Raw genomic sequence first — 20,177 nt, forward strand, 5'->3', positions numbered from 1 at the left:
AGCTAGGGATAGTACGACATTGTGCATGAATTGCATACTTCACACGCTAATTTTAATATTAAAGACCAGCTATTTTTGAGGATAATGCCGGTTTGGCATAAAGAAAAGGCGTGTGGTTGTTATAAAAAGGGGATTTTTTCATAGATTGTTGAATAATATAGATAATACAATTGGGATCAGACAGGCTTGTTGCATGTCTTGTCTACAGAAAAATAAATAGACTCAGCGCAGCAGGGGCTCAATACATCTATTCAGTATGTGGCTCTGGCAAGCAGACGCCATTGCCAAGGAATTGTCAACAACAGACATTATAACTGTGCTTTTTCATTGTACATGTCGATCTGTGTGGCCCAGATATATTAATTGCTTTTTTGCGCACAATATCCACACTTGTCGTCATCTTATTTTCAATACCTGTCAAATGTTTTGGGCATGGTTTCTTCAAATTAATAAACATGTCTAACTCACAGTAGCAAAATTTAATTGGTTATCGTTTTAATGAATACTGCGTTGGCGCCACAGCAAAGACCTTGCTTGAAAGCGGGTAATTGGTGCATTAAAATTGAACTGCTAAAAGGATCAGTAAGCGTCAGTAGCAGACTATTACTACAACAGTAAAATGCGTGGCTATGGGGGAGGAAAGGGGAAATTCACAAAAGTGGGAGGGAAAAAGAGAGAGCCATGTACGAGTAAGCGAGTGTGGAGGAGTCTCCAGCGTAACTTTATTGTGTTGGTTTTTTGTACGGCGTGCTGCATTTATGTGCGGTTGGGTTTGTTTTGTCGAAGCATTAATTAATGAGCATTTTTCCTCAGCAATTAACAACTGCTAAATCAGCTTCATCTCCCTCTCCCGCTCCCTCTCTGTCAGTCTACTCCTTTTTGTATCCCCATCTCTTGCAGCGCATAGCATGGCAGCGTAATTTGAGTGCATTGCTAATTATTCCAGATTATTTATGCAAAAGCATGCATGTGCCGACCTGAGATCTCTCTGTTGCTTTGTTATTTTGGCTCGACTGAACGAATTGGCAAATTAAGTGCGGCTAGTTATGCAAAATGAAGGATAAACTCGGAGGAAAGGACAGAAGCAGCGCCGAGCCTGCAAGGACACTGTGCATAACCCGTACACGGGGATTGTCGCAAAAACATCAAACGAAAAAAGCTTATCATTTATATAGCCATTGTTTATTTTTTACTCATTCCTTTTTGCTTGCTTGCGCTGCCATTACCACGACTACCACCACCGAGCCAAGTAATCAAGCTCCCAATGTTGTTTTATCGATCATTGTAAAGTTATTATTAGCTCCTTGATATGGTGCATTTACCCGGGCTTTCGTTTGCAAAAATGCAGAATCTGATGCATCCAACAGACCATTTATCGAGTCCGGGTGCATGTGCAGCATACAAATTCAGCACTGTAAGCTCTGTCGGCTTGAACGCTATTATGTAGTTCAAGCAGACAAAACAATGGCAGTGAAGGGGTCCACACGTAGGCGGGCAAGCAACCACCCCTTCCCCCCTTTTATTCCTCTCTAGCTGTGCTGTGCTTTTGAGCACCGCCACTCGGAGCCTACCAATAGACACCGCCACTTTTTTCAGTCCAGTTGGTAATTGGCCCCCAGGCAACCCAAGAGTCGTAACACCCCCCTCTCCCCTCTTTATTACTTTCCTCTTTCTTTGGCAGCCAAAGCTTGTCTTTTTTTGTCGTTCATTGTTTATTTCCTGCGTAGCTAGCTGTATGCTCATATTGACGATGAGCATATGCGCGCTCGCGAGAGGGTGGTGGTATTTTTCCTCTCTGCTCACTCGGCTTTCAACTGCAAACAAATAATTTTGTTTTCTTGGCAGCGTAATATTACGTCCTTTTTTGTTTGCTCAAGAAGAGGGAAGATGGGGACAACGACGGAGGTGGTGGGGAGGGGATAAAGGGGGTGGGTACATAGGGTGGGTAGCTTCGGAAAAGTCAGCGACGCCATAGATGGTGCTTAAAAAATGTATGCACTGCGCTAAATGCGCGTGGTTTATCGGGTTTTTTGTGTGCCCTAGCGGATATGCACTTTTTAATAACCACGAATTCGCTGGAACAATAATGTTGCACGCTCGGGCTCCCCTCTTTTTTCGCAAACCAACCCCCCTCTTTCCTCCTCTTCCTTCCCCCCACTTCCATGGGTCGGATACATAAATACCAAAGTTCCCGGTCGGTTTTTTTCTTTCTTGCATTCTCTCAACAGTCTATAACCCATTCCCTTATTATCCATTAGTGCTCAGCTCAGCCCTGTTTTCTTTATATTTATATTTATCCTTTTTATCACCATTCTTATTCTATCTCCTTAGTACAGTCATTGCCTTGACTCTCGCATACACACATACAAGTGAGGGCGCTGCTGTTCAATATTTTACGCGCATCAAAATATATTCTTCATATTCTCGAGTGTAAAAGTTGCTCGAAATCGGGTTTTTTCTTTTAATTTTTCATTTAATTTTTGAATCTATCGCCGGTTTAATCATCGCGGCACAACAAAGCAATGTCCAGCTCAACATCCACCTCTCCCTGCCCGGCAGCCGGCTCCATTGTCGCCACGCGCTCTACTCCCGGGCATGCGATCAGGACACCAATGCACCTGGGTCTCTCCTGCCATGGCGCCAGTCGCACCTGTGCACCAATTCCACGGCGCGCGGCTCCGTCACTGTCAATTAGAACGGCAGACGGCAGCTGCGTCAGCATTCTCAATGACTGCGATGAGACTGACGACAGACAGCAATGCATCCGATCACAAGCGCTGCTCATCAGTTCCTGGGCTCTCCCCCGGCAGCTCGCCGACAAATGCAAGCTCCTTCCGCGCCCTGTCGACCCCTGGCGCTACCACGCCACTGCATATCCCAAGCATGCTGCCGTCTCTGTCCACGCTGGTGCAGGCCGTGGGCTGGTAACTGCAGCATCTAACTTGGCCAGCGACATGCACTCACACAGGAGCATTAGCGGCAGCATTGGCATCAGGAATAGTGGCGGTGTGCGTGGGCACAGACAGGCCTACTATAGCGCTAGCATTGCCAGTTCCCACGACTCTTTCTCGTTGTGTGCCTCTTCGCCCACAGCCAGTGCATCGCTGTCCGAGCCGGCAAGTGCCAAGAGCACAGGCAAGCGCAAGTACAGGTGCGCGTTTAACGGCTGTGGCAAGGCGTTCACCACGAGCGGCCATCTGGCGCGCCACCAGCGGATCCACACGGGCGAGAAAAACTTTGGCTGCCTATACCCCGGCTGCTCAAGCCGTTTCTCGCGCCAGGACAACATGATGCAGCACTACCGCACGCACCTGTCGACCAAATCACGTCGCAACGTCAGCCCGCGCAAGCTGTCTTTGGCGATGCAGCCACCGACGCATACCATTCGCACGGAATGTACGCGCCTCAGGTTTTTGCCGGCTCGCACCCAATCCAGCACCACACCATGCACCCGTACGCGCGCCCTGCGCCTGCCTCGGCAACCGCCTCTAGTGCCGCCGCAGACGCTGCCGGCCCTCAGCAAAGGCCAAAGCCCACCGTGTGCTCTTCGGCGCGCGCTGCATCCTCTATGGCGGTCAGCAACCACAAGGTCCGCTACGGCCTGCCCACCATGCACGTGTTGGCCAGCCCAGGCGCCCAGCCGAGATCGGCGCCTGCGTCGCACGAGTACCATGCTGCAATGACCAAGCACTCACCGGCCATCACGCACCATGGCTCAATGGCATTCTACTGAACGCACACTTGCATTCGCTCTTTCCACATTACATTCAACACCCGGCATTTCCCCTCTATTTCCTTTTTCCCATTGCGGAACTCTACTAATGACCTTAATCTGTACATTTTTCATTCACAAAATTCATCTCACGCACAAACCACACCTTATGTGAATTGCACACACGCTTGGTGCACCTGCAAGCGTTAGAGTGTTAGGGTGTTTCCAGTGTCGCTAACTAGCGATTATTCTCGGCAATTGGGGCTTAGAAGAAGTGCTTGGATGCACCGCAAATGTCTCCCATTTTACCTGAAACGGCATGTAAATCTGGCATAAATGAGCGCGCAGCGGCTCAAACAGAGAAAACAAAGGGATACAACATAACCCCTTGCAGATATGCACGTGCAAGTGACACCAATGCAGCATCAGAAGAGCATGAATAAAATCCGCATATTTGCTTGACCCTTTTTTATTCTTCGCCCGTCATCATTCTTGTTTTGTGTGTACTTTGAGTCTAATGTGCACACAAACTAACGCACGCATGTACATACATACATAAAACAAAAATATATTTATATTTCCCGCATTTTCCGCCAATATATTTAATTTCTTTTCTTTTCCCATGTGTGTTTCATGGTCACCCCTTACAGACAAACTAACTTGGTCTGTTGCCTCCACATGACACACAATAAACACATACATATATATATATGTGTGTATGTGTTGCTGTTTTTGCGTTGTTTTTGTTTATTTTCTTCAAATTGACCGGACTTGCCGACAAATTCCATTAATCAGGTATAGACCAAAGGTTACAAGGGGTTGGGGTCTACCACATATACATTTGTATTTTTATTTGAGTGATAAAAAAGATGTGGATTGTGGCTTTTTTGGTGACATAAATAATGAGATGAATCAATATGCAGGTTCCACATGCTTTTATTGTAATTTTTATTTCCGATCACAAGCCTTTCTATTGTCTGATAATTTGTTTGAATTCATCCAATCACAACATTCCTAAAAAGTAAAAAAGTTAGGGTAGGGGATATAAACAAGAAAAAAGAACATGTGGCCGCCTTTTATCTGTCTCTGCACCTTCTGCACCTTTTACCACCCTGCAGCTTGAGAAATGGGGAAATTAAAGCGACTGGGTAAAGATGTAAATTCAAAAACATCACCCTAATATCCCATGATTGCCACCTTGCAGATTCGGATAAAGCAGCTTGAGAAAAGAAGACAATGGAGTCACATAAAATATGCTGCGCAAAAAAATTGAATAAAATAAAACATGCCGATATTTTACAATTGTGATTTGTTCAAGCTTGCGAAAACACAAAAAAGGACAAAATAATAAATTACACTGTATACACACATATCACAATAGACTTGTTTTTGTTGCTGTTCTATTACACAATTAATGTTTATAAATCCATACATGTATGTGGATGTAACCCTGCCTTTTCTTTTTCCCACAATTCTACATAGTCAAATGCCGAAAAACTGGAATAAAAGTATGAAAAAACAGGCGTGCATCGGAGTTAAACCGCAGTCAAGTTGCGCCTCAAAAAAGGTTTCCCTTTTTTACCTACATTTTCTTATTTAGACATTATCGCTTTTGTATAACCTGCTTAGAACTTGGTGGTTATGAAATCACATGAATATTTTATTTTATTATTATATAGAATAGCAAAAATACATGCAAAAAGGTGGGACTAAGGCCAAAGTCTCTATATACATATTGCCTCTACATTGTGTTATAGGTTGCAATGATGCACGCAAAATGGTGTCCAGCTTGCCTGTTACCAATACAAAAAAGCAAGTAATAAAATACACTATTAAAAAGCATTGCAGTCGCAGCATATATTATCGCCGAAATATTTCCATATGGGAAAAACATGCACTGGTTTAAAAATAAATTATGTTCATGCCCGTTTCCCTGTATTCATCAATGGCCATTTTGCCTCTTTTTTATAACACATTACCCCCGCTCATGTATCTGTTGCTTTTGGAATGCCGAAAATACGGAGTAAAAAAAGAGGTGACCAATTTATGTTCTAAAACTAATTACACGGTAATATTTGGTATTTTTCTACACCTGAATGCGCCTCTAAATATAAAATATAGTTTACATCATGTATACATACCACATGTACCTAGTAAAAAGCAACACAAATAAATGTTGGATTTTCGACAAAGAAAGCACATACTCCCGAATAAAACTTCAAAAAAACTATATGCCCTTGTTGCTATGAAACAAATAGAAAAATTATAGAATGCAAGGGGCAGTTGCATGGCGTTTACATTTTCCTTGTCATAAGCCATGTGTGCTGAACGCCTCCCGGAATATACATTTTTTATTTAAATGTACATATTCACACAACCACCCCCTCCTTCCACCCTCCTCATCTTTTTTAGTATATATTTTCCTATGCAAATGCTTTAATTCCGTTCCGGAAAAGCCACACTTGCCAAGCCTTTGCTTTTTTATGATGTACACTGTTAGCAGCCAATTGACAAATCCCAACTCCCGTATCAATGAAAATAATTCAAATTCACATATTTTTAAATAACAATGATGGTCATTCAGATTCACAATCAATGCGCCAAGCAAATGATTGGTTATAAAATAAAATAAAACCCATTAGTTAAGATTTCAATTTATTTTTCTCGTACACAATTTTTAATTGGTATGTTTTTTACTCTACTTATCAGCAGCTTGTTGTATAATCACATGTTAAATTTACAATAAATAAAAGACAATGTGGGCATTATTATTCAAACATTAAAATAATACTTTATTGAATACTTTTTTAAGGCATTAATCAGAATTGTTAAATCTACAATTACCTGGGCCAAATTAACGTTATAAAACAGGGGTTTAAAATATAATGTCAACTCACAAAATGTAGTTGTAAATGCGTGACTCAATGATTCAAAAATGTATGGACAATTACTATTTATTCAATGTAGTACCAGTGGCCCGTATTATGACACACATTGTGTAATAATACAATGTGAAAATAGCCAACAGCAACATTTTTGTTGTTGCATGAAAAATTTTACTTGGTATGAGTGTTATGTAAGAGGGGGGTGGGGAACACTACTGTAATAGTTTTAAAAGAATGGGTGTGAAATTATAAAGGTTTTTATTACTAGTGTTTCTAAAGTGCTATTATCACCGGCCTCGCCTTACATATATATCCTTGTCTTTGTAGCACTCACTGGCAGTTGTGTGCTCCGTTCGCGAGAACTGGTCCTTATGAAAGTAACCGGGTCCCTGATATGGCATAATTGGCATGTCTGTATTCTTGCGCCTAGCACATCCATTTCAGGACAGGCAGTATGCCCGGATGTCAATTGTGGCGCCTAATTTGATTTCCTGTGATTTGGCCCATACCAGATCCATCTGTTAGCTGACGAGAGTCCGTCTCATGATTTTCGCCCTCAGTGTCTACCTCCATATCCTCGGGCTGCGTAACATGAGGACTAACAATATAAAATAATTTGTATGTGTTAGGCAGAAAAAACAACAAAAATAAAGTTTTTTGTTTGCACAAATCACAAAAAACCATTGTCTTTACATTTAGCCTAAAATTGTGTGAAAAATTAAATTGTTAATGTTGCTAAAGAGACAAGCTATCGAATACACTTTTGCCGATAATGTTGGGCTGAACAATAACAATATTCTGGTGAAAAAAGCCTGCCGACAAACATATGGTCTGGGTCAATTGAATCACTGTTTCTGAAATAGCCAAATATTTTTTGCTGAAAAGCGGCGCAATGGCTTTCAAACAAACACAAAATACAAATTAACGCTAGTAAGCAGCAAGCACTCTATCAAAGATATACTCACGCGGAACTGAGATTATTTGGTACTTTCCAAATGCCAGCAAAGGCAATGGCATTTGCAACTGAGGGCAATTAAAAAACGGTGCAAAGAGGGCAAAGTCGCCAGTGAGTTTGCCTTTGTGGATGCGAAAAATGGAAGTGCTAAGGATAGAGACAAAGAACAGGGGGAATGCAAATGCAACAGGCGTAGCAACAAGCCAACTGATCGCCGGAAATGCTACGTATCCCCGCATGGTGGTGCGCGGATGGTGGGAATGTGTTTGTGCAAAAGGCGTGGGTAGAACACAGGGCGCCAGTGCGGGGGTTAGCTACTGCAAAGCATGCGGGTCGAGTAGGCTGGCAAATGGAATTGGTTAGAAGCAACAAGATTGGCTGTAAAAAGCTGGTTGGCAGGGGCGTTTAGCTCAGTGGTAGAGCGTTCGGCTGCAGTCCGATTGGTCTCCGGTTCAAATCCGGAAGCGCCCTCTTTTTGCCCTCAGCTATGTATTCCCCCTCTTTTTTACATGCAGGACCGCCGTTTATTATTGGCAAGTGATATGCCGCGCGACACTGTCTACAGCCGTCCTGAGCAACATTGCCAATGTCTTTTGTCTTTTTATGCGACAGAGACCCCCAAAAAGGGGCGACCAATGCTTTATCCAAACAACAGACATGGCAGTGGCTATATTACCAATGGGGAAACTGCAGTGACACCAGTGGCATTGGCTACAGAGCGTTTGGGAGCTTCAACAACTTGTTATATTGCAAAATACACCGACAAGCCAGCGTTGATGACAAAAGAGCCCAAGCGCAAACCGAAAGTAATGGATAAGGTGCAGATCGACTTGGACAACACCAAGGTGCCCAAGCATGTTGGCGACGAGCCCGCTCGCAGCACATCGACTTATTTAATTGTCCGTTGGTCTAGAAAATACAGATGCCAACTATTGAGACACCATAAAACAGAAGAACCCTGCTGATCGAGTCGCCGAGCGGCATATAATTGTTGTGTTTTTTGAAGACGAGTCGCTGAGTAGCATGTGATTGTTGTCTTTCGAAGGCGAGTCGCTGAGCGGCATGTAATTGTTGTGTGGAGCGCTACGAAGGATTAGCCCTCATTTTTATTGCCAAAACACGGTGTGCCGGTCGATGAGTGGGTGCCCGGTTGTCAATGCGCTTGTACGGGTTGGTTTAATGCAGCTAAACTATTTTGAAGCCTGGATCAAAGACGTTCTATGGACCAAACCTGTTGCAGAAAAATCCACTGACAGCTCATCAGCAGCATTCTCTCCTTGCCGTTCATGCTTGTCGAGAGACTCTCTTTCTTTGAACTGACACGGATCTTGTGGGTGGCTCGGGTTAATGTTTCTTGTTCCCTTCCACGAACCCTGTTATGTTAAAAATATATATTTGAACAAAATGAACTAAAAGAAAACTAAGGGATGAACACCCTCCACTGTTCATATTCATTAGTATTTATGTGTGCATATGAATTCCCGCATACCCAAGTAGGGAATTAACTAGCGATTGATTCATTAATCAATCGCCGGAGACAAGCCGCAATTTCTTGTATCACAGCTGGAGCGTAAACTGTATTACAAAATGCTTTATAGCTTGCTTATCCACAGCTGGAATGTATTCAATCAATGTATCTGGTTGGTTTTGTATAAACTTGCCATTGTAAACTTTTTTGCCCATCTGGGGCCATACGACTTGCTTACCATATATGTTGCTATTACGCCTATGTACTATGTTTATCCGTTGTATTGGCTGCTTGAGCCAACGACGATCAGCGCTCTTGTAAATAATTATAAAGGCGCACAATCACAACAATAATTGTTGTGATTCCGGGCTTCTCCTTCCTGGATTTTTATTTAGTACTGAAATAAAGTCATTTTATACACCTGAATTTCTATCGGCTTAAACGTGCGATAAGCTTGTGAATTCGTCAAGCAAGTCCTTGGGGTCATATCTCTTGATTTGGGTACTCCAGAAAGGGTCGTTATGAATATCAAATTTGTAAACATCAATTGGGTATGTGTTTTGCCTTTGAAAGATCTACCGCTGAAGCCAATTGCCAAATATGACCATGGAGCCCCGCTAATTGATTTTGGCAGTCCCCGCTTTGGTTTATGTTTGATTGCTGAAAAAAGCAGAGACAAAGCCTATATCAGTGATTTTAAACACGTAAATATAAAACCGATTAGGACGGACGATTACAACGGTTATGACTATGTCACCTCAGTTTATCTGGGCATGCGCTGCATAATCAAAGTGCCAGACAACTTGGCTTAAAAAACTTTGGCATATAGCTGTGTATTCATTTAATATTTACTTAAATATACGGTACCATTCCGTGTGTGACAAGAAAATCTGAAATAAAACAATGTTTTAAAGGCACACCGCAATGGTGATAGTAATAATGTTGTTAAAAGCACGTTTGGCGCAAACACACAAACTCTTTATTGCTTTAGGTTAAGACGGGCTGCCCGTCAAAACTCAATTCATTTGTACGCATTTTAAAAATTTTATTTGCGCAGAAAAATGTGCTAAACTAAAATAATTGCAATAAGCACATGCTATGCTGCAGCAGGAATAAAAATGTGTTTTGGCTACTTTTAACCATTAAAAATACAATGCAGAACAATATACATGTCTAAAATGCAGGCCACTGCTCAACCATGCAAGGAAATTGCAACCACATGAGCTTTTATTCTCACAGAACCATTTTTCACATTCAGCAGATTCATTGTTTGACTGCGGCTTTGGGTCTATTTGTAAAAGATGTCCTATTTGCATATTGCATCTGGAATAACATGTTCTTAAAAATATGCTGGACGTTGACGAGTGTATTGAATACTAGACTAATTTATATTCCGTAGAAACCTAGAAAAGAAAAGAATGCTCACAAAGAAATATTATTTTTCCCTTTTTATGACTACAAGTCTTAGTGCTCACAAAGAAAAGGGCAGCTGATGGGCATTGGGCTAAAAAGGAAATGTGTGCCCAACAGTACATGTGTTTTTGGATGCCAAATTCTCATTCTAGTGTAGTGATGCGTGTATACCAACAAAATAGAGAAAGCCCAACCACTGGTATGTGTCTTCTGCTTCTTATTCTCCCACCACATTTTTCACATTTATTTTATTTACTTACAGCTTGTTGAAACATCACCCATTAAAAACTTCATATTATCATCTTTTCAAATTACCAACAAATGGCAGCTAATTTTATTGCGGCAAACGCTAGCGTCGCAATTGATATTGTTGTGTCAATGGCCTGCCTTATGGCAATGTTTAATGCCAAATCAACCAGGCGCAAAACATTGCCCACGCCTGCATTTTCACTGATTGCATTGGGCATTGCCAATGTGGCACTTGTTGTAATCCAGAGCGTGTCCATCAGCTCAGTTGTTTTTACTGCTTCTTTGTCTGCTGCAGTCTCGCTGACAGCATATTCGGCATTTTGCCACTATTTGGGCGCAGCCAGCGGCAGCAATGCACTTGCCTGCTTTCATGTGGCCAGAATTTACCGACTGGGCCAATCGCCGCTGATAATGACCCTGCCAGCAACCGCAGCCAGCGCAGCAATTCACCTTTGGCTCGCGTGGTATGCGTTGAATTCGCAGTTGAAAAGCAACATTTTGTTCCATCTCAAGGGCATTTGCGCTCTCGATGGGTTTGTTTTTGCCAGGCTCATGCGCAGTGGTGGCCTTTCTATTGAAGATTTGCGCAACCGCAAGTTTGAGAGCGAGTTTAGCGAGCACAGTAAAAGAGCAGTGTTTGACCCATTGCAAAGGCAATTCTTCTAAAATAAAATACATGCTAAATGATATATTTGACCAACTACAATTAGTTTGTTCTAAACACACCAATATCTTATTACTGTATTTTTGTGCACATAGGTTCTTTGTCATCCGCGGCCTTATTGTAGCCGAATGGAAGGGTATTGTCGGTGTGCTTGTTGCCAAAACACTAGTTAAAATGGCTACTCACTTGCGCCGGCTCATGTTTGTTAGCATTATTGCAACTATCGGCAGTCCGGGTGCAATCGACTACCCGAGCTTGGCCATGCTTCTTGCTGTCTGGCAGTTGCTGTCGCTCACCACTCTTGCTGATAGATATATTATACATTTTCATGAGCTGATATCTGAAAAAATTCTTGCGCTTGTATATTTTAAGGCACAAGAGTTGTACATTACGGCATATTGCAAATTTTTTAGAGAGTATAAATTTTATAGCTCAGCTTATAAGATCTCAGCAACAACCAAGACCCTTATAGACACCTTCAGCTCGATGCTTGCTCAGCTTTTCAATGTTTGGATCATATCTCGACATATCGGCTGGTGTGCTGTCATTCCAGTTGCCATCACTCTTGGCCACCAGCTGATTGCCCATCTGGTATCTGCAAATATCGAACATCTGAAAAGGCTAAACCAAACGACCAGGATGCCCAGGTTTCAGGAAGACTATGACACCATATCTAGAAATATTCGCACAATCAAGCTCTATGCCTGGGAGAGGACATTCATGGGCGCTATGGCATGGTTGGATTTGCCAGAATACACACCGCCAATATTTTGGTATGTGCTGGAGTATATAATTAAAGTTCTTGGGTCCTCGGTTTCGCAGATTTCCGCTGCATCAACAATCATTATTTTCTTCAGCATGTCCAGTGATCCAATGTCATATGCCACTGTTGCACTGCTAGTGGACTCAATCGACTCGCTCATTCGATTTGCCAAAACAATTGGTACCACTGGACAGGCACTTATTGACATCAAGGAGGGTGTGGCTTTTATGCAGACACTTGTCGATGCTCAGCATACCAAAATTATTGCACATGTGTCAGAGACATCCAAGGATGGTGTTGCAGTAGAACTTGACAACTGTGCTTTCAGCTGGGGTAAGAGTAAGTTTGGATTGGATCCGATCACACTGTGCATCAAGGCTGGCGAGTTTGTAACGATAATCGGATGCATTGGCAGTGGCAAGTCGTCATTACTTCAGGGCTGTGCGGCGAGATGCCTATCGTCAGTGGACATGGCCGCATGTGTGGAAATATTGGCTATGTCAGCCAGAAACCATACATTATGAACAACACCTTCCGCGAGAACGTGCTCATGGGTGCTGAGTATGACGAGAAATGGATGCATCAGGTGCTTGAAGCCTGTGCTCTGTCCGAGGATGTCAAGCAGTTTGCAGCTGGCGATCTGTCAGAGATTGGCCCTAATGGCATTAACCTGTCCGGCGGTCAAAAGGTCCGACTGGCACTAGCGAGGTAAATATTGGATATTCACAGCAAACATGTATCATACATCCAACATATGCAGGGTGTAGAATATGTATTTTGTTGCTAATTATTTTGCATAATTATTTTGTAGGGCGCTGTACCTAAAAGCGACGTTTACATCTTTGACGACTTGCTTGCAGCTGTTGATGCACGAGTCGAGCGCCTCATTGTCGAGCGTGTTTTAGCATCTGGCGGCATCATTGGCAATAAAACGCGTATTCTAGTCACCCATGCTGATCATCTGGTGCCACTGAGCAGCAAGGTGTCACGCTTGCTGAGGGGCATGCTGTGATTGTTGAGCAGCAGCCGGTTGGTTTTGTGTCTGCTGTCAACACAAATGAGCATATCTCTGATTCATCGACAGAAACTGCTTCAGCCAGCAATGCCGACACCAAATCTGGCAAGTTTACCATTCACCCGAGCTGAAGGATCCACCGTTCAAGCTGTGGCAGCTGTGGAGGTTTATCAAGCTCAGTGGGTATGGGACTGTTGCTATTGTGGCCTTGATCCAGCTTGCCAATGCCTATGTGATATACTACGTCAAAAGCCTGCGAATCAGCCTTATGGTCAACAGCAATCCTGACACAATGCGCCAGTCAATGAGCAGGTACTTAATTGTCAATGCATGGTGGGAGTTGTTTGCATGCAGCTAAATTATTTGAGGCGTGGATCAGGAAGGTTTTGTGGACCAAACGTGTTGCAGAGAAAATGCGTCGCCAGCTTATCAGCAGTATTCTCTCACTGCCACTCACACTTGCTGAGAGACTATCTTCCTCTGACCTGGTAAAAAGTTTATGGCTGATCGGGTTTATGTATCCAAGAACCTTCCAAATACCCTGTGCAATACTGTTTTGTTTGAAAATTTCTTGGCAGTCTCAGCAATAATCCAGGCTACAAGATTTTCGCCAAAATTCTGCTGCTGTGCTTGCCACTGCTGGCCTAACTGCACTGTCCAAAATATTATTCAGAGATATAGACAGGTTCCCGTGGATTCTAAACCAGTATATTGATAATAGTATCTTAAATCACTCAGAAGTGATATTTCAACACAAATTGTTACTTCGGATTCACAGATGTGCCGACGTATACCTGGACCAATCAAGAACTAGGGTTTCCTTGAAATACATTTTGCCACATTCGTCGTGTATTGGACAGTTCACGCAAGATGATGGCTACTGTTTGCATTGAGATCATCCGCAGTGGGATCTTGCTATTTAGTATCCATCGTCGTCTTTACACTAACACTCCTGTACTTCCAGGAGAGGTTGACACAATGGTTTTGCTGCTCTTAAACGTTTTCATTGTGTGAATGCATTAAATCACATTTCTGGCAAGTTTGAGGACCAAATCCAGGCACTTTTGCGCTACTACATTTATACAGAACAGTTGGAGCGCGAGGCACTACCAGTCATTGAGAATGCAAGGCAGAACCCAGTTGGCCGCAGAATGGGGTAATTGAGTTCTGCAATTACAGCATGCGCTACCATCCAGAGTTGGATCTGGTTCTCAAAGGGCTTAGCTTTTCGCACAAGGCAGCGAGAATATTGGCATTGTCGGCCGCACGGGTGCGGGCAAAGCTCAATAACATATGCGCTGATGCGCTTGGTCGAGCCAGCCAACGGCCAGATCATCATCGACGGCATTGACATTTTGACCATTGGTCATCATGACCTGCGATCACGCATTGCCATTATTCCGCAGGACCCGGTGCTGTTCAAGGGTACCATTCGCGACAATCTTGATCCGGCCAACGAGTACACTGACGACGAAGTCTGGGCAGCTATTCATGCAGGTCAAATTAGCAACCTTCTCGATACCCCAACAGAGAAGTACGTCAAGCCTCTGATAGCAAAAATTCTGACAAGGGGCTGTGTATCGAGGGTGTTGGGCTGAACAAATGGGTGAAATACAATGGTATCAATTTTAGTGTCGGCCAGAAACAGTTCATCAGTCTTTGTAGGGCACTTCTTTGGCGGCGCAAGATTGTCGTTTTAGATGAGGCGACGGCCAACGTGGATTCCAAGACTGACCAGATCATGCAAGAAGTGATTCGCCGCGAGTTTAAGGAATGCACCGTGCTGACCATTGCGCACCAGCTGGGCACTGTGATGGAGAGCGACCGCATCCTGGTGATGGACCACGGCCAAATGGCAGAGTTTGACACGCCCGAGAAGCTGCTTGCTGACAAGAACAGCCACTTCTCGCAGTTGGTCGAGAGCATGAATTTCAGCCACAGCAATTGACATGATTTTCAACGAATAAATAATTATATTGACATCAACAATTATTTTGCTCACATACTTTATTGTAATAAAACTTATTCGTACTAACTATATTTTTATTTAAAAAATCCACTATAAGGGAGCTTAAAGAGCTCCGCTTATCTATTCGAAACTATCGACCGCGAAAATAGAAATCGCGATCGTAAACAATCACAATTTCAAACAATCGCAATAATTGATGTCACACGTTGTGTGCTGAGGTGCTCCTGGCATGAGGACGGGATACCCTCAGTTTTTAATATGCCTTTATTTACCCCTTTAACAGTGTTCCTTGCGACTGGTCGGCTGATTACTATTGGTATCCTCTTTGGGCATGTTCACGACAGCATTGTACAATGAGCGCGTGTTTTAACTGGAGTATTCCTTTTGGTCGTTTAAGAAATAGCTCTTGTGGATTTTCTCCTATTAGCATCAAGCTGCAGCACCAGATAGTAGATAATAATAATAATGAACAGCTGTCTCCCATTTTCAATTTATTTTCTCACTCTCACTTTATTTATTTCTTACTAATTACAACATACCACTCTATTACATTATATTTTTGCACATGCAATATTATTCCTACTATTATTCAAAATGTTTAACAGGAAACCAGCTACTATTGCCAGCGCTAAAAAAGAGGAAAAGAAAAGGCAAGCCTCTCCAAAGAAGATTACCGCCATGTCTGTAAATTTTCTTAATAAAGGATTCACGCTTCAGTTGGGCAATATTGAAGGCAAAGATTGCAATGAACTGGTAGCCTTTGCTAAAGGTTATTTAGCTAGATATTATAAGGACATATTGGAAATAAACGCCAGCAATAACCCCAATATAAAAAAAAGAATGAAACAATTACTAGAACATTCCAAATACGAACCTACTATCAAGATTGATAAGGTCAACCAAATTAAGCTCTGCGGATATTCCTTGATCAAGGGCCAATACATAGCTATCCTTACATATAAGGGAATGGGGGTAAATGAATTCGCTAAGCTTTACAAAAGCCAAGATTAATTATCGCAAATGCATTTGGTTTATATTTAAATACATTTATTTTTTAGGTAGCTGACATACTCAGCTTGTGATGTCTCCAATCCTAGTTTTGTTACCCTTGTTTTTTTACGAATAAACTATATCCGTATTTTCGCCATTTTCACTCAGTTTTCTTTTCTGCCTTTTAATTTATAATTGTATAAACAAAAATATACGAGCATCAGCTGTCACCATTTTATAAAAAACAAACCTTTATTTTTGTACTCGAAAAAGGGAAGCAAGTTTGGCGACAGCGTTGCTTTTTTGTTTCCTTGGCTAGAGGTACCGCCATAATAAACGGTATGGTTGGTATTTTTATCCATGAAACGTATGGATGCTTTTTTCAATAGAACATTTTGTTAATTGTATTAAGCAGAGTGCTGTCGCGCAGCATTTTAATTGAGTTTTCAACAGCGTAAAAAAGAGTAAGGGGGATGCATACATGACACACATAATACATGCCTATCCCCTTTCTGCCACTCAAACCGGAGTAGTCCTGATTTCAAGGTCGCGTTGATTGCCAAAGACGGATGCCAAAAAGAACAGTGTTTCAAAACCAGCAGCAGTAGCGGAAATAACGAGTAGTAAAAGGCAAAACCTCAAGATGCTAGCAAGACCAAGCAGCAATTGGTGCCGGCCATTATTACTTTTCTATTTTTACTTTGCTCGCGAGAATGTCCAAGCTTGAGCTTTCGACTATATTTAGGCAAAGTGCTCATTGCTTATTGCGTCCTGATATTGCGTTTGCGGTTTAGTTCTGTATGCCATCGTCTGTTTTCCATTTCAAAGCTGTACTTTTTTATCTGGGCGGAATCGTGTGCCGAATTATGTACTACGTGCTTATTTGGCACTGGTATTTGTGGTGTCATCTCGGACAATGGCAATGGCCACCACTCGAAATGAGAGCATTAGCCCAGCATTGCAAACAGGTACCGCCCGCATGCAGACTATACCCGCCTGTGCATAAATGAAATTTGTGCACTGCGCACAGAAATCTTCAAAGAAGCCAGTGGACATGACAAATTTGAAATGAGTTGAGGTGAGGCGAGACGCATTGTTACTATACCCTGGTGGTCAGAGATTGGCTTGCCTCACCTTGCCTTGCTTAGCCTTGCATCTTCTTTTATTATTTTGGGCATGCATGGTGTCCAACGCTATCCGTGTTCGGAATGTGCAAGTGAGGAACTGGCATGCAGGACAAATAGCAGCAATAACCATTATTGCACAGCTGCGCTCGCATTGGGTTGGTCACTTAGTTGGCTGGATGGTTGTTGGGACAGAAAGCGGGGGAACTGGCGCGATATGAGAGTGATGAGTTGGTTTTCGCGCGTGGCATGCACGCACGTATTGGATGAACAAGTACCGCTGCGGGCGGGGGCAACAGGGCAGGCAAAAAAACACAGGTTGCCAAAGCAAAGCAAAGCAAAGCAAAGCAAAGCAGCATTACCCAGTCATGGATACGGGCCATAAGGCAGGAGTTCAGAAGGAAGTTGATTAGCTCAGTAAAATGAGCCAATCAGAAGCCGAAGGGGGTCTAGCTCTTGAACTTGGTGTTTTATTCATGTAAAAGTAGCTGCAAAACACCTTGGGGTGGAGGGACACTATCTAAAACATGTTGGGCAGACCCACTGAAAGGAGGTTTGACCGGAAAGTAATAGTACAAAAGAAACAAAGCCTTGAATCGGTAACCGGGGGATCAGAGCACAGTAGGGTGTGTCTACCATGGGTTAGGGTGGTCTGCGGGACCGTGGGCTATTGTCCGAGGGGCTGGGGGGTCGGTGATCTGCAGGTGCAGTATTAGACTGGGCGGTGACGTCATCGAGGTGGGCAAGGTGGATGAAGCGGCGCAGTGTGCTGCTCGCTGGTAGGGTTACATAGGCAAAGGTATCCAGATCACGGTTAAAAACAGTGGTGAAGCGTGAGATAGACCATTGGGTACCACTGTATGCATGGTCATTGCGGGCAACCCAGTGTAGGTGTATGAGTAGGGAGGTAGCTAGTTCAAAGCACTTGTGAAAGTCCTTGGCTGTCTGGGAGTCGGACTTGGCAAAGGTCGCCCACTTGACAAGTGGGAGCACAACCCAGTTGGCAATCTGTGGGGGGGAGGTGGGTAGTGGGATTGGCATGTGTGCAGGAGGTGGGCGCTGGAGGGTGGCAGCTAGGCTGGGTATGTTGGGGTCAGTGGAGGCGCTATCAGCAGCAATGGCAGCAGCCCTTGCAGCAGTGTACTTCCTCTCAGCAGAGTTGCGCATCTCTTGGCGTACAGAGCTGTAGATGTTGCGGGCCACTGTGGTCCACCGGTGAAAGAACTGGTCGCGGAGTATGGCAAAGTCGTGGCACTCATTGAGCATGTGTGGGATTGTCTCCAGTATGCCGCAGTGGCAATATGGGTTGTTATCCCTGCGGGCAGGCATGCGTCCCAGTGCCAGCCGGTGGACTGTGCTGCGTGCCTGGGGAGGGGCATTGAGTGACCGGATTGCATTCCAGGGGGGCTGTGCTGTGGTATTGTGTGGTAGGGTGAAGGCTGGGTCGGCGATGGTGACTGGTGGGATGGTGAGGGTGTCCTTGTCGAATTCCAGGAAACGGCGGGTTGCACGCATGTCATTCCAGCTTTCAAATGGGTGATGGGGAACATCACCCTGTGCTGGGCCATACACAAAATTGTGGTAGTATGGAATGAGGCGGCTGCTGGGGGGGAGGCTGTTGTCGAGGCTTGCTGTATTTGTATGGTATGCTGTGAGTATGGAAATGATGGTGGTGCGGGCGTTGGAAGCAGCTTGGGACTCCCTGTCAGGCTGCTCATTGAGAATCTCAAGGAGCTTGGGGATAGCATGGCCATTTAGCAGTGGGAGCTTGCCATTGGCGGCTGGGAGCTTGGCAATAGCTGCACTGAGGAGTGACCATTGTGAGGCGCTGGTCATGGTGATGCTCAGCTGGCCGCCGACATCAAGCAGTGGAGTGGACAGCCAGGATCCTCTGAGTGAGGTGGTTGGGCAGAGGACAACATTGGTTGTGCGGCCATCATGTAGCGTGGTGAGGACAAGCTTCCATACTGGTGGCCAGGTGTTGTCTGGGAGTTTTCCGAATTTGTTGTTTTGTGTCAGTGGATCATACAATATCGACGTTGCTGAGTGCTCAAGCAGGGCTTTGAGTGCAATGGGGATGCGGTTGTGGCTGCGGTTGCAGATCCCAATGTGCCAGCAGTGTAGCAGCAGCTCAGGCCAGTCTGGTATGGACCAACCAGCAGGAGTATCTGAGGTTCCGGAGAGTATGCCAAGGTACATTAGTAGGCGGGAGGCAAGTTTGAGCATGACACTCTGGTGAATGGCTGACATAATAGGGATGCCAAAACCACCTTCACAGGGGGGCCGAGCCAGGAGTGTGGGCCGCAGAAAGCCATGAATGCGGCCCCATAGGGCGCCACGTAGGGCCTTGTTGAGCCGTTCGATTTGTGTTGAGGTGAAGGTCGTGAAGTGGAATGCAAATGTGGTCCGTGGGTATATGAAAGTCTGCAATGCGTATGCACGGCCCTCAATGGTTGTGTGGCGGAGGACGGCACGCTGGGCGGCGGCAATTGTGTTGGAGATGAGCTTCTCATTGTGTGCAGTGACATCAGCATCAGACAGGCCAGCGCCAAGGTACACACCGAGGTACCGCACCATGGTGCCAGGTGGGTGTGGCTGAGCAGGGAGCCCCTCTGGGATTTCATTCTCTGGGTGGTTGAATGTGATGATCTCAGTCTTTGTTGGGTTGAATGCAGCGGTTGTGGCAGCACAGTACCAGTCGAGGGCTGACTGCATGACGGGCCAGTGACGGAGTGAGTTCATCATGATGGCAGTGTCGTCCATGTAGAGGAGGTGTGAGCGGTTCTGTAGTGGTATGTCGATTAGTGTAGGCTGGTCTGGCAGGGTCTCATTAATTCGGTGTCGGAGGGCACAGCCAAGCAGCTCGGCAGCAAGGACAAACAGGACGCAGCTCAGTGCATCACCCTGTCGCACACCGCGGCTGATGGTGAAGTAGTCTGTGGTGTGGCCATTGATGGACACACATGAGCG

At 44.4% G+C, this 20,177-nt stretch overlaps 3 protein-coding genes and 1 non-coding gene across 4 annotated transcripts; all 4 read left to right on the forward strand.

The window, feature by feature from the left end:
- Positions 1–3,062: 3,062 nt before the first annotated feature.
- BX661DRAFT_134800 (uncharacterized protein) lies at positions 3,063–3,302 on the forward strand (the record flags this gene model as incomplete). The annotated part of the gene is made up of 1 exon (XM_051532642.1): positions 3,063–3,302. A coding segment is annotated over one exon (240 nt), but the record flags the coding sequence as incomplete, so codon positions are not given.
- Positions 3,303–7,951: 4,649 nt separating this feature from the next.
- On the forward strand, positions 7,952–8,023 carry BX661DRAFT_t151. The gene has a single exon. It is a non-coding gene; the product is annotated as a tRNA-Cys (tRNA).
- Positions 8,024–10,718: 2,695 nt separating this feature from the next.
- BX661DRAFT_78579 (uncharacterized protein) lies at positions 10,719–11,422 on the forward strand. Its single transcript, XM_051539482.1, has one exon. It carries the CDS (start codon positions 10,755–10,757, stop codon positions 11,346–11,348), a length of 594 nt encoding a protein of 197 aa, XP_051388590.1. The 5' UTR covers positions 10,719–10,754; the 3' UTR covers positions 11,349–11,422.
- A 2,852-nt stretch (positions 11,423–14,274) lies between these two features.
- BX661DRAFT_189628 (P-loop containing nucleoside triphosphate hydrolase protein) lies at positions 14,275–15,072 on the forward strand (the record flags this gene model as incomplete). The annotated part of the gene is made up of 3 exons (XM_051537596.1): positions 14,275–14,381; positions 14,407–14,658; positions 14,679–15,072. Exons 1-3 carry the CDS (start codon positions 14,305–14,307, stop codon positions 15,070–15,072), a joined length of 723 nt encoding a protein of 240 aa, XP_051388591.1. The 5' UTR covers positions 14,275–14,304.
- Positions 15,073–20,177: the final 5,105 nt, after the last annotated feature.

This window comes from Kickxella alabastrina, assembly GCF_025024165.1.
Source record: "Kickxella alabastrina strain RSA 675 chromosome Unknown BX661scaffold_45, whole genome shotgun sequence".
In the NCBI taxonomy this organism is placed as follows: Eukaryota; Fungi; Kickxellomycota; class Kickxellomycetes; order Kickxellales; family Kickxellaceae; genus Kickxella; species Kickxella alabastrina.